At 37.7% G+C, this 13980-nt stretch overlaps 1 protein-coding gene across 1 annotated transcript in view; it reads right to left on the reverse strand.

Annotated features, from left to right (window-relative positions):
* The window catches only part of OCA2 (OCA2 melanosomal transmembrane protein), a 189950-nt gene that overhangs the window by 73551 nt on the left and 102419 nt on the right, over positions 1 to 13980 (reverse strand). The window contains exons 16-18 of the mRNA XM_005151395.3: positions 11168 to 11315; positions 8910 to 8967; positions 7420 to 7528 (exon numbers count right to left, since the gene is read on the reverse strand). Coding sequence (XP_005151452.1) covers positions 7420 to 7528; positions 8910 to 8967; positions 11168 to 11315 — 315 coding nt within the window. The remainder of the gene's footprint in view (positions 1 to 7419; positions 7529 to 8909; positions 8968 to 11167; positions 11316 to 13980) is intronic.

The following is a 13980-nucleotide window of genomic DNA, read 5'->3' on the forward strand; positions in this document are numbered from 1 at the left end:
CCTCCTGGTAAAAAGGAGGAAGAGAACCCTATCACACTCATCTCTGTAAAGACCTGAAGATACCAGCACTATGTTGTGTCTTGGCTCAGCCCAAAGCTGTGAACCTTATCACCCTGCAGAGCATCAAAGCGTGACCCTAACATAAAAATATAAGGGAAGGTATTGAAAGTATTTTGGTGTTTGTTGGGTTATATTTACACTTTTATCTGTATGTTGTATATTGTTGATGAGTATTGGTTTTTATTAATTAATTTGGACTGTGTATGTATTATCATAAGAGGACAAACAATAACTGTTGTGTTTTGTTTATACTGATACAACTTTTAATTAGACTAACAATAAATTCTTAGCTCCAGGTATGAGCAATATTCCCTTTTTTACCCACAATATCACAAGCATGACATCACCACTGATACTTTGAAAATGGGAACCTACCATATACAGAGATACCTTCTCTGCTGTATACAGAAAAGGCATCCCTAATCCAAATGTTTTGTGAACCAAACCCATTCATCTACTTTACTAAAATGTGTGAAGGAGTTTCCAGGCAACAATAGATTATTCAAGTGATATTTTTAGCTCTATAGAAAACGTCCATAAATGTTGCTTCCCAGTTTTTTTCATGTCATTCCTTAATATATTAAGCCATGTTGGAAAGCTTTACAAGGTAATAAAATAAAATAAAAATACAAGAGAAAAAAAAGACAAGGGAAATAAAATCTTGGTTGTAACACCTTTAAATGCAATTGATAATTCATTATCACTTGAGCCATTACTTAGCAGGCAATATCTACATGCTCTCCTCAGCTAAAACTGATTAATATCACCAAGCCTACATAATCTGGAGGTAAATGTTAGATTCAGTGACAAATTAAAAAGCAAATGTACACTTTTTGCCAAGATCATATAGTTATATAAGACATGAAATATGAGATGCACTAAACCTAACAATGTGGCTTTTGGCATTCAGCCTATGCTTTCTCAAATCTATGTCATTCACCAGATTTTATAGCTTAATAGCTGACTGCCTCACCAGTATTTTCTGTTTTCTTAAGCACTAATCAATTATACACCAGCTTATTAAACTGATCTGGTTTGTTGGGGTTTTTTCCAAACATTTTTCAAAATAACTCCTCAGTACATTGAGTAGTTCTATAATGAATCTTTCATTTTAACCATTGCACAAATTAATCTGAAACAAAACATTTCCAAAATATGAATATTTAATCTTTTTCTCCCTTTCTATGTGTAAAAACACTTAAATTTTTAGTCAGGGTTGTTTGCTTCTGCACATATAACTTTATAGTTTGTAAACAGAGTCAGATTTATACAACTCCTCTTTCATACAGGAGAGTAGCAAAATATGGTTGAATCTATTTATAACTGATAGCAGATGAGAAAAAGTTCCAGAATAACATTTTTAAAGTGTGAAAATAAGAGTCTGATGGATGCATCGACATTAACACCCCTTTCAGCCTAATGGGATCTGTCCACATCTTTCTCACCCCTGTGATTTTTCTCCATGACCATTTATAAACCTTTTGGACCTGAGAAGTTCTGCTGCTCACTGTCAGGCAGGATTTTTCTCACAGTGCTGTGACGGAGTAGTCCAAGTTTAAATACATTTTCACCATTCTAAAGAAACTTCTTAGCACAGGTTCAAATGCACATACTTTGTCTGAGGGTACAGGTAAAAGTCAGGGTGGGGAGAAGCTTCTTAGAGTTCTTGGGCAGCTTTCTAGGCTGCACATTTGGAGAAAAAAACACAAAACATACAACTATATTTATTTCACTTGTGCAATATTAGTTCGTTTTCTTAGCTTATAGTACTGAATAATATAATCAAAGATCTCTACATTTAAGGTTTTCTGTCACTGCTTACAGCACTGCTAACTCTCAGACAACCTTTTACACATACTGACCCTGCCGATCTGTCTCAATGTTACTAGGGAAGGATCGTTGCTGCAGTGAGTTCCATACTGAAAATGTCGCAGAAGAGAATATGGATGAAGCTAGTTGCTAAAGTCTTTGTAGGCTGCAGTAACACAAAACTAGCTTCAGTGTTCATAAGTCAAGTAAATACTGACAGGGAATTTCTAACATTTTGTGATTCAATGGCAAATTTAAGAATGTTTGTGAAGCTGTCCAGGGCAGTGCAGCCTTTTCTTTGTCACTAAACAAGCTACCAGACAAGTGCCACTCAGTTCCAATGCTGTTATAATGATTGGTTCACCTGTGTAAATGGCAGTGAAAATTGTGCATGTCCACTTAAATAAAAGCAGGATGAAATTCAAGAGAAATTATATAGGAGAAATTTCCAGTCCAGTCCACTTCCCTGAATTTAAGGTGTCAAACCTCTCCAAGGGTTAAAAAGGAATTTTTGCTATAATTTGCGTAACATTCTCTGTAGACATAATTTAGGGGGGGTTGTTCTGCTGAAGCCCTTTCCAATTAAGGCATTTAATTTCTCATGTGAATTTCAACATTTTTTCTGTAAATTATGGAAATGAGTCAGGAATGTGACAGCTGGTATCCAAAGGAGTGACAATATAACAGGAATCTTTTGTATTGACAGTAGCTGAACATTTTTCTCCTTTAACACTATGGCAATAAAATAAAAAGGAGCTCTGCACAATGTGCCCTACCAAACAAACAAAAGCCAGTTTAAACTAATTGAAAACAATCATTTCCCTACTTTTCCACTGTTTCTGTCATAGTTTTAAGATGTTTCAATGATGGAAGATACAACTAGTTAAGATAAATTGCAAAAAGAGACTTTCACATCCTCAAAAACATCTGAATTTGCAGACCAAGCCCCAAGACTGAAGTTAAACCACAGTGAAAACAAAAGACAAGAGAAACTAGATTTAACTACATAAATGAGTTCTCATGAAACAAGATAACCTTTGTCTGTAAATATTGAGTGATATTAGCTTTAGAGAAAGGACAACATGGAAAATTTAGACTTAGGATGTTTGCTTGACAGAAGTGCATGTTGATTTATAGAACTGGTCTTGGTACCCAGAAAAGTCACAGTAATCATGTTAGCTAGTTAAAACAATAAAAGTGTAAATTATTAAAAGTTCATAAGTTTGTTTTTTTTGCTAACACTGCTTTGGTTAGTAATAGCAAGATTGAATTTAATTAGCAGTGAAACCCCCAAATAATCAATTACTAAGCCAAATGCCCATCTAGTTTTTGTGGGTTTTGTTTTCAAGTATCTATGACTAAAATTGTCATGAGAAACATGCATGAGAAGATGCCCTCTGGCATATAAAGAGTCAGGTAAGGTGAATCATTTAATGAATTAGACATTTATAGTTCAAATGAATCACCAAATGGCACCAAAAATACCAGAATGAGCTCAGGCAATAGGTGAAGGGGCAAAAGAAACCAGGATAGCTCCCTCAAGGGTTATGATTTGAACCTCTGTCTTCTACTGGGGGTTGAGCAAATAGCAGTTCTAAATCATGAAAGAATTCAGTGAATCCAAAAATCTCTCCTGGTCCCCATGCATAAATAATTCATCAAAGGAACATGAGAATAGCCATAGCTGACAATACTCTAAGTTCATCTATGCAAGAGTCCTGTCTCCAAGAGGGAAGGTAGCAGCAATAACGTGGGAATGAACATACAAATAAGGCAACATAAAATTATATCTCTCCTGTCATAGCTGCCCAGCTTCCAGCAGTCTGCAGCCAAAACAGAGACAGCATCTATTCTCTGAAACAGGCAATATATCTCTTGTTTTGTCTCAGATAGAACCTTGTTTCTTGGACATGAGAGAGGCAGAGTCTGTTGCAACCTTCTAAATAGGAGGAGAGGACCTTCCCCTGCCTTGGAAATCACTTAGCTTGGCCCTGGGAAAGAGGCTTCCAGAGGTGGAAGGAAGCAAGGGCAAGGCGGGCCACAAGAAGCAGCATGCCTGCATTATGTGCAGAGATCACTGAGAGGAGCAGACAAAAGCAGTGCCACAGAGGTGATGGGTCCCTCTTCAGGGATACTAGAAGAAGCTGCAGAGTCACAACAGCTCAGCAACCCATTGAGCTGACTGAAACCAAACCAAAGAAGAAGGAACTGCACTACAGAAAAAAAAAAGCAGGTTACAAACTGGTTTTGTGTATTCTTTCTGATCCATTCAGTTTAAGCACCCTCTATTAAAAAGGGGGAAAAAATCTAGTTTACATTTTAACAGAATCTTGCTTTATTTTACTTTTAAAATCTATTGTCTCTCTTGGGGATTCTCACTGTAGTTCAAAGCTCTAGACATGCCTGCCTAAGAGTTAAAGTCAAAATAGGGGCCAGGTACAATCCTCAAAGGGTCTTTACTTTGATCTTTTTTCATCTTCTCTCAGGTGTTTTATCAATGCTTTATCAATAAAGTCAAGTCCCAGGGGGATGAACGAAAGCACTGTAGAAATCTTCAAGTTTGCCGTATCTGTTCGTTTAAAGTCTTGGTATGAATCTTTCGTTAACATAGATATTTCACAGAATTAGGCTAGATAAATTGATGAACAGGTACAAGAAAACTGAATAGGAAAATGTTCTGCATTTGAAAAGGCATCTAAGTATGCAAATTTTATTATTTAAATTAAAATGTCAGTTCCCTCAAATTATATTAATGATTTCAAGTTCATAATGGAAAAATTGGATCAAGGCTGGGGACTGATAAAGAATTCTATAATCTTTCTAATTCTCTCTACCAAATGCAATTAAAAGTTATTAGATTCCTGACACTTCAGCCTCCATATAAAACATTACTCTTGCAGAAAATTAAACACTGAACTACAATCTACATTCATTTTTATGAGAAAAACATATTGAACAAATTTACCCAAACCACCAGAGTACAAGATGTACTGTATTTTAAGAAATTCATTTCCATGCACTGGAGGACTAAAATCCACAGAGGTTCACTGTGGCACTACTTCAGTAATGATAAATGACAGCTATCATCAAGATAGTGGAATTTAGGAACCAATGAGATTTCAGTAGAAGTTTACAGGTTTCACTAATTGTTCATAGAAATTGCGTATATGCTTTAATAACATTTATTCATTAATCTGAGGTTCGCCATGAGTACAGAACATAGAGAAATTACACAGAACACATGGAGCCCCTATTTACTTTCAAGGTTGCAGCTGAAGATCAGCTAGTGAATAATAGAAGCCTGCACTGCATGCCAACCATGCCATTTGTTTTCATTTATTTTACTGACATGAAGTAAGACAAAACCAATCATCAGTTACTAAGTTTCTTCCAGTATTGACTCCAACTGCTTTAGAGTTTTGAAAGAATATCTTACCAGCAGCATATGCAGCCACTGCTATGTGGTCTTTACTGACTGACTGGCTTTTCAAAACCACTCATAGATGTTGGGTTTAATTCCATAAATCCTACATACTTCGGTTCCCACTCACCTGAGACAGAAAAGTAAGACTGAAAATTGATTTCTTAAATTATCGATGTGAATGCCTTCCTTATGTTCTTAGCCACTGTGACTTCGAATGACCTCAAATGTCTTCAATTTCTGCATCTTCCTACACCTTAGTAATATAGCACTTTTGCTGTTAAAATATGTCAGTGTACCTTTTAACTTCTTGACAGCCAGAAATCTTTATAGGCTGAAATTGCCCATTTCCATGACAAATACTTTGGAACAGGGAAGCTGCTATAGCAGCTGCCACACAGCACTGACTGAAATGGGGAAGAAAGCTTGGGTGACACAACCCCTTTCCTAAACTCACACTGCTTCAGGGCACCAGGACTACCACCGCATGCCAACAGGTTTTTGCTGGGTGGATTAACATTGATAACTGCTTAGCCCAAGTCCACAGTGAATTTCTAGTTCCCCAGTGTCCCTCTAATGTAAATGTTGCTTTGCTCCCAGACTCTTTGGCAGTGACCCAGTTTGTTTCATCTAAGCCAAAAATAAACAAAAGTGCAATTCTGGAGAGAACTGGTTTCAGGGATCACACCCAAACAACATGGATGAGTCTGAATCAGGTTTGTGTCTCTGCTCCAACATTATTCCTAGTGGCTCCATGCACTCAAACTCCATCACATGTACCAGGTAATGCAGTATATGCCCTCAGCCTCATAATCTCAAAACACAGCTATGCTAGGCTGCCAAACTGCCCTTGCTTCAAACCTAAAAATTAATTATCCCACACATACAATGTCAAAAGGAAACACAGGGCCAGGTGCTGTGCTGTGGAGATACAGCCAATCTGCTCTGGAGGGGCAAGATCTGGGCAGTGTGAACACAAGCCATCCTGCACCTCTAAGGCCTGAGAGCTGGGAATCAGTCCCTGAAATAAATGCATTTAGCAGCGAAGCTACACCTATTAAAACATGTTCCTCCAGACACAGCAGCCCATATCCTCCCACTGGTGCCAACAACACATAACACTGGTGCTTCCTTTCCTATGTCATGGCACAGAGAAAAACTTTCTGCTGCTGGTACCTTTTTAAGCCAGTCAATACACTAGAGGTGTGTTGTTTACAACTTGATCACCATTGTACAGCTGTAACTAGCTCTGCACTGAGCATAACTAAAATGGATTCCAATGTAGTATCTAAGTAGGAAGACTGATTCTCTGATTTACTGGTCATAAGCTATTCCTCTTCAAGATTTACATCTTTCAGCCACTGCGATGAATGTACACAGTGGGGGTATTCAGACTGCATGAAAAAAAGATAAATCTGAAATTCCATAACTTTCAAGTGTTCAACAGCCAAAAAGAAATATTTCTAACTTTTTATAGGGCAATGCACAAGTAGGCTTTATGACTGTCCTTTGGTTAAATGTGAAGGTTAATTTGGTTTTTGTTTCTGGATGTGCAGCACCTGTTCTCATACAGGTACACAACTAGGTATGTAAAAACCTTCACATATAGGTCTATACATAGAAAGTATGCATACAGCTACTTTCATTTCACACACAAACAATGTCTTCCTGATTTTATTTTGAAGGATAATTTATTCTGGTAATAAATTAATGGAGACTGGAAGTCATACAAAGAGTTATATATACCCAAGAAATAAAGCCATATTCTTTTGTTCTTCCATGGATTATATTTTGATCTTTATCATGCATCTTGGTCATTCACTCAAGCCTACAGAGCAATAATGCCAAGGTCAAACTTGCTCATTATGCAATGTTTAGCCAGCTCGTTAGCACTGGGAAGTCAGAGAAATTAAGTCAGGAGCACTCTTTGTTATTCCTCCTGGGGCAACTGGGATGTGACTGCATTTCAAGCACCTGTTCTGAGAAATCACTTCTGATTAGCGTGGTGGAATTACAAGGCCAGAGACATATGGAAAAGGGCTTTCTGAGAAGATCCAGACACAGAAAAATATTACCATTGTCTTCAGAAAGATTGGTTGTTTTACTTAGAACAAAACTAGGAAACTTACCGAGATCTAGGTAGATGCCTGGAACAAATGAGTTGAGGAAAAACATAAGAATAACGCATCCAAGCACAGTCAGGCATTTGATGAGAAGAATTTTGTCTGTTATTCTGTGCTGTAGACAGGGAGGGAAAAATAATAACTGCATTAAACAAGGAGCTATCTATTATGCATATTGTTCACAAAAGTAAGTGTGAAGTGCAAACTCCTGTTTCTGTATTGTATATTCTTCTTCAGCATAAAAGACAGAACTATTAGAATTGAAGCACTTCATGCATACCTATAAAAAAAATGAAGATGTGGCCAAATGTGATCTGATACAAGTAGCTAATATCTGCCTGCATGCACTCAGCTGTGTTTAGCTACCCTCATCACAACTTCATTTCAGCAGGGCAAGTAGGGTTGAAATGCAGTTCCTACTAGAGAGGGCACTCCAGGCATTCTGTGATTTCATGATGCTGGACAAAATCACCCTTTTTTGCACTTATGCTTTGAAAACCTATAAACTAGACTAGAGGTTAAGATCTTTTATGCCTCCTACACAACTCTCGTGGACATGCCAAGCCCATAATCTTTATGGAGCTTCTAGACTTTTTCTTTGCCCAGGTCCTGCACCCCTGTGCTGACTTCCTCATGTTCTCATCCTCAGATCCAGTGCTTTCCTCCATGACTCTGCTTCTCTGCTCTGATCTCATCCCAATTTGCTACCAATCCAGGGAATCACCATCTCCCACCCTGAGTCCTGACCTCAATTCACATACTTCAAAGCTCTACTAAAGTACAAGTAAGTAAGTCTCCGATCTTTAAAAAGGTTGTCTTTAATGCAATGCCTTGGAAAAGGTGTAAAACCTAATAAGAAATTCTGTTGGTTTTGTTCTGGTTTGGTGTGACAGATAGGACAGTGATGTCCCAGTCAAGAACTTGAGCTTCCAAACACAGTCTTGTATTCATTAGTGATGCCAGTGAGGTGGAAGGATGTGACATTTAGACAAATAAAATTAGATGTAATTAATTCCACTGCAGAGTTTACATCTCAACAGACCCAGCTTCAACATACTTAGCCACTGTTAATGTATGCACATCAAAGAGAATAGGATTTATCCAAGTGGTTTATCCCTCTGTAAATAATAAAGCAGGCATGTCACAGACAGTGTAGTACACTAGAGTCAGTATTCAGTACATCAGCAGAAATGTACCCTATCATCACACATTACGGTTATAAACAACCTGTTGACATCTTCTGAGTCTTTCTGACCAAGAAAACATGCTGAATCATTTATTGATCCTTTAAATTATATTTTCTAAGGAACAAAAGTACAAAACCTAACAAAACCTCACAATGTGGTTTAGTAACCACATCCCACTGAGAAGCCAGCCAGCTTGCCTGCCAGCTTTTCTGCCATCCTGGGAGTTATTAATTTGCATTAGATTCTAAGCACTCTCTCTGTATAAAGGCATAGGTGCACACATACTAAGAAAAACTGCTGTCTACTTACTTTTTTCTGGAGTTCCTGAATATTTGTTTCCCAGTTTTTATCTTCTTGTGAAATTTGCCTGAAAGAAAAAGATACCTGCTTTTTTCCAGAGTGAAATTAAAGCTTTGCCAAGAGGGCTGGAATAAATCCCTCTCATCACAAATAGATCAACTTTTCCCCCATATAGAGTAACTTGTACCACAAAGGAATCATGGCCTTCTTACAGCCATCATCAAAATTCCCATGAGCATTCACTTAAGAGTCCACTTTTGTAACATGCTCCACTAATGCACAAACTCTTTGGTTCATGAAGAATGCCACAGCCTTGGAAGGAACTAGCCCCCAGAGTATGGACCTTGGTATAGGATCTGGCTATATGCAATATGTAGTTCCCTTCACAGTTTCAGGAGCTGATGTGTACCCTGCTGCAATAAAACAAGGGTCACATGCTAACATTCAAAGTCAGAATTATCATTTATTTTACATTTGCATTTTATAATGAATTTTTATGATCCAAATATCATGTTACCAGCATTGTCAGCCCTCCAGCAAAAAGCCCTGGGGTTCCTAGTTCAGGAACACTGACATTAATGCTAATGAATTTTTATGTTGCTGTAAATGTACTGTGCTGCAGGAATATTGATTTTTAAGTTTAAATACGCAATTTTTATTTATACTTCAGAAGTGTCTTCTTTAGAATGCTGTAAAGTCTAATAACTGTTATAATCTTTCTAAAAGAAGGCAATCTTAACAGCCTTTTTTGTCTTTAAATATTAATACTGTCACTGCATTCAAAGTACACAATGCCAACAAAAAATGTGAAGAAAAAGTCATCATATTACTGAAATAGTTTAAGATAACATATTTGCATGTCCTTACTCATACTGCCTATTTGACATGCTTATTAATTTAAAATATTCATTTCACTTTCAGTTTAGTCAATTCTATACTTTTAGACTATTTATCACTGCTATTTTCACTCATTAAATTCCATAGCATAACAAATGGGTTTGCTGGAATGTACACAAAATAAGGTTAACATTTTTGTTAGTCCTAGTTTCAATAAACTTCTTTTCTGTACCTAAACAGTTAGTTATGTGCCCTGGGTTTAGCAGTAGCAGTCATTTTTCTCCTTCTTAGTGGCTGATGCAGTTCTGTAGTTTGACTTTCGGCCTAGGAGCAGCACTGATAACACCGATGTTTTCAGTTATTGATCAGTAATGTTTAGTCTGACCAAGGACTTTGTGAGTCTCATGCTCTGCCACGGAGGAAAGGAAGCCAGGAGGAAGCAGAGACAGGACACCTGACCCAAACTAGCCAAAGAGGTATTCCACACCACAGCACATCATGCCCAGAATGTAGAACTGGGGGCAGTTACCCGGAAGGGCTAGATCACTGCTTTGGTTGGGCTGGGTATCGGTTGGCAAGTGGTGAGTGGTTGTGTTCTCTTCCCTTGTTATTTTCCTTATCATTATTACTATTGGTGGTAACAGCAGTGGTTTGTGTTATACCTTAGTTACTGGACTGTTCTTATCTCAACCCGTGGGAGTTACATTCTTTCAGTTCTCCTCCCCATCCTTCTGGGAGCCCGAGGGGAGGAAGGGGGGGTGTGAGACTGCGTGTTACTGAATTACCAGCTGGGCTTAAACCACAATATTATGTCTGCACTCAGGTTCGCACTGAAGATTTGATTATGAAATTATTTTAAAACTCAGCAGTTCAGTGGTAACATATATTTTGAACTCAACAGCTCACTGAAGAACACTAAGTTTTTGGTAAAAAAAATGAATTGTAGCATTTTACTACACTGAAGCCACTATTGCAAGGAAAAGCCTAAGGAGATATTTGTGATCTTTTTACACCAAAAACTACCTGAAATTTCTATGCCTTTAAAATCAGGTCATATTGATATATATTTTCCAAGTCTTACGCATCAGTTTTGTCCTAAAATTCTTTGTGTTTTACTGAGGTTGAGAGTGACTCTTCATATCTGCCCCAGTACTCATTTGATCAAGAGACAAAAATATAGGTCTTATCCTAGTGAAGATCTCTGAAAGTCTTCATTTCCAGCTCTGCCTAAAATTACCAGGTGAGAGTCCTTGGCTGGTTGAAGCAAACAGAAATACTAACCCTGACATTAGCAAAGCAACACTATCGTTCCTAGATGTAGACTGAGATGAGCAGGAGCTCCTTACCAGTCCAACAAACTGCCTATGCCTGCAGTTTGTCCCCACTCAGGGTCAGAGCAGGGAAGGTGGGACACAATGGTCACCACTCACCTGTGAAACGTCCTCAGCTTCTTCTTCAGGAGCATCTCTAGGGTCAGCACCTTCTGCATCAGGAGGCATTTCACAGCAGTCTCCTCTCTGCTGGCCGGGTTAATGCGCTGTGCTGTCAGTCTCCAAACATAGATCTCATGTTTCAGCTCTAAAAAGAAGCAAAATCACTTATTTTAGAGCAAGTATAATGTATATGAAACCAGAGACACACAAAATATGTGTAATGTGCTCTGGTCTCAAAACTTTTATAATTACTGGAATGGTTGCCCAAAAAATGAATGCTTTTACCATTGATTTTGAAGAGCTGAGGGGAATAAAAATGAATGGAAATTTTTCAATATTTTAAAGGTTTCCTGAGAGGATTTAATTCTTAGCACTGAAAACACATCTACCATCACCTATTGAAAGGTATCTGATCCTGTGTAGTTCAGACAAATTGATTAGTGCTTGCAATCAGCCTCCGAAATCCTGCAAGGATTTTCAACACTTTCTGATTTTACTTTTTTCCCAGTATTGTAAAGGCCTTGGAGAATGACTGAAAAGTGTCTGTTAGTGTGAGGTGTCCCTGCCCATGGCAGGGGGGTTGGAACTAGATGATCTTAAGGTCCTTTCCAACCCTAACTATTCTATGATTCTATGATTCTAGACCTTAGACTAGGCATGAAAAAAAAAGAAACAAAATCTCTAAAGAATTAAGAGGAGAATATTCATTCAGAAACTGCACAAATGTTTCCTGGTGAAGCAACAGGATGCTGGATTTACTTCAGAAGAGCATGTCCTTTGAAAATCAGAATAGTTGATATGTCTTTTTATACTGTGATTGCTGTGGTAACAATAATTTTCTGAAAAGATTTTCTAGTTAATCCTACACAATAGACGATTTTTCTCTATTTCTCTTTTATGCACAGTCTTATCATGACAGTTCACTGTGACTATCATGATAAGATAGGTGATCCATATGTATTGGTCATTGGTTTTGTTCTGAAGGAAACATAATACAGGACCCTGAAGTCAGTGAGAACACTGAACATAGATAAAACCCAGTAGGTTTTTCTATACTTCTCCCATTTCAGGTCTGCAAACCCATCCAGACAACAACCCCTAGAGTCTGGAATATCTAATATTTTATGACATGCTATGTTGCACACGGACAAGGGCTTAAGGCTTAAGTTCTTACCAGTCACTTTGAAATTGTATCTAGGGCAACATAAATGCAGCACTTGGCTGTCCCTGAATGGGAAGGTCTTACACCCTGTTCCCCTGTGTTCTTAAGTTCCTGCCCCCTACTGGACGGGGACCATCCAGGGTGAGATCACTCCACTCACTTTTCGAGCAAAACCCAATCTGAAGAGTTCTCACAGGGTTACCTTTATGGTGGACCAGCCTACCATCCAATTTATCTTACCACTGCCAGATCTATTGCTAATAACTGATATGGTACATGTGTGTGGAATGTACCTTTCATGATAGTTTATCTTTATAAAACATCTAAATTAACATTTAACTGCAACTGTAGTAGCAGTAGTAGAAGTGACAGAATACAAAGTTTAGTATGCAGTAATCTGTAATTAAAGAAGACTAGAGAGCTACAGCTCCAGCAGGGAATTCAGCCCATTATGATACTAAAGTCTCTGTGAATATGGTACATTCATAAAGCCCACAAGGAACCACAGCAATATATCCAGCATTAGTATTTCACACCAAAAAAAAATGTTTTTTCCTTTTTTTTTTTCCACAGAAAGTCCATTTCCAACAAGAAAATAATAGTTTTTTGATTAGTTTTAGTCTCAAATAAAGGATCAGCAAATATGTAAACCCTATACCACAGATAATGACAGCCTGATCCATTGAAGTTAATGGAGTTTCGGTTACTGACCTGAGCTATAACACTTTCTGCATTTTAGCAAACATTAAATTTCATTTTAAAATGCTTATTATTTCTGCAATCTGACAATTAATAGTCAGATTAATTTTCACTTAAAGTAATCATGCATTCCCTCCCACCTGACTGCCAGTAACAAAGATGACATCCTCAAAAACTGAGTGTAATTAATTCCCAGTCTCAGAATCTGAAAAGGCCAGTCTCGTTAATTGAAGATACTCAGAAGAGCATGACCAACCTTGATGAGATGATAAGAATTATCATAAAATGACAATTTTTAACTTGCAAGTGCACTAAGTACATTAACTACCTTTTTGCAAGCAACACAGTTTGTACTGCTAGGCTGTGACTAATGACATATAAAGCATGTTCCTGTGAAGGGGATGGTGTCTCCATGTGCTTTTATAGCTTAACTCTTCAGTAAAGCAACTATGTTTCTTTGCTAACCTCTCAGATCAAGAATACTTCTGTTTAAAGGTTAACTGAAAAGCAAATTAAGTAACATTAATTCTAGCTTAATCTAGTAATAGCAATATCCATAATTTTTAGTATTTTTTTAAATCCCTGATTAATGCAATTAATCTTTTAAGCATTATTAGATGGTGTTATCTCCATTTTAAAAGCACAGAAACTAAGTCAGAAAGGTGAAAACCAAGTACAGAAAGAATTCACTTCAAGGAATACTCCAGCTCAACAACTCATGCCTCAATCCTAGAGACAGCACCCCTCAACAGGACACAAGCATAAGGCTCTCAATCTGAGTGGAAAGAAACAAGCAATGTCTGAAATGTTCTTGACTTTATTCTTTTGGGTAGCCCAGGTCATCAATAGTGGTTAAAGTTAAGCAGAGGCATAAACATTGCAGGGTCTTCAAAACTGCAACAAAACATGCTTTGCTTTATTCAGCTAAATTCTTGCAAAGGAACGCAAA

This window comes from Melopsittacus undulatus, chromosome 2 (assembly GCF_012275295.1).
Source record: "Melopsittacus undulatus isolate bMelUnd1 chromosome 2, bMelUnd1.mat.Z, whole genome shotgun sequence".
NCBI classification, from domain to species: domain Eukaryota; kingdom Metazoa; phylum Chordata; class Aves; order Psittaciformes; family Psittaculidae; genus Melopsittacus; species Melopsittacus undulatus.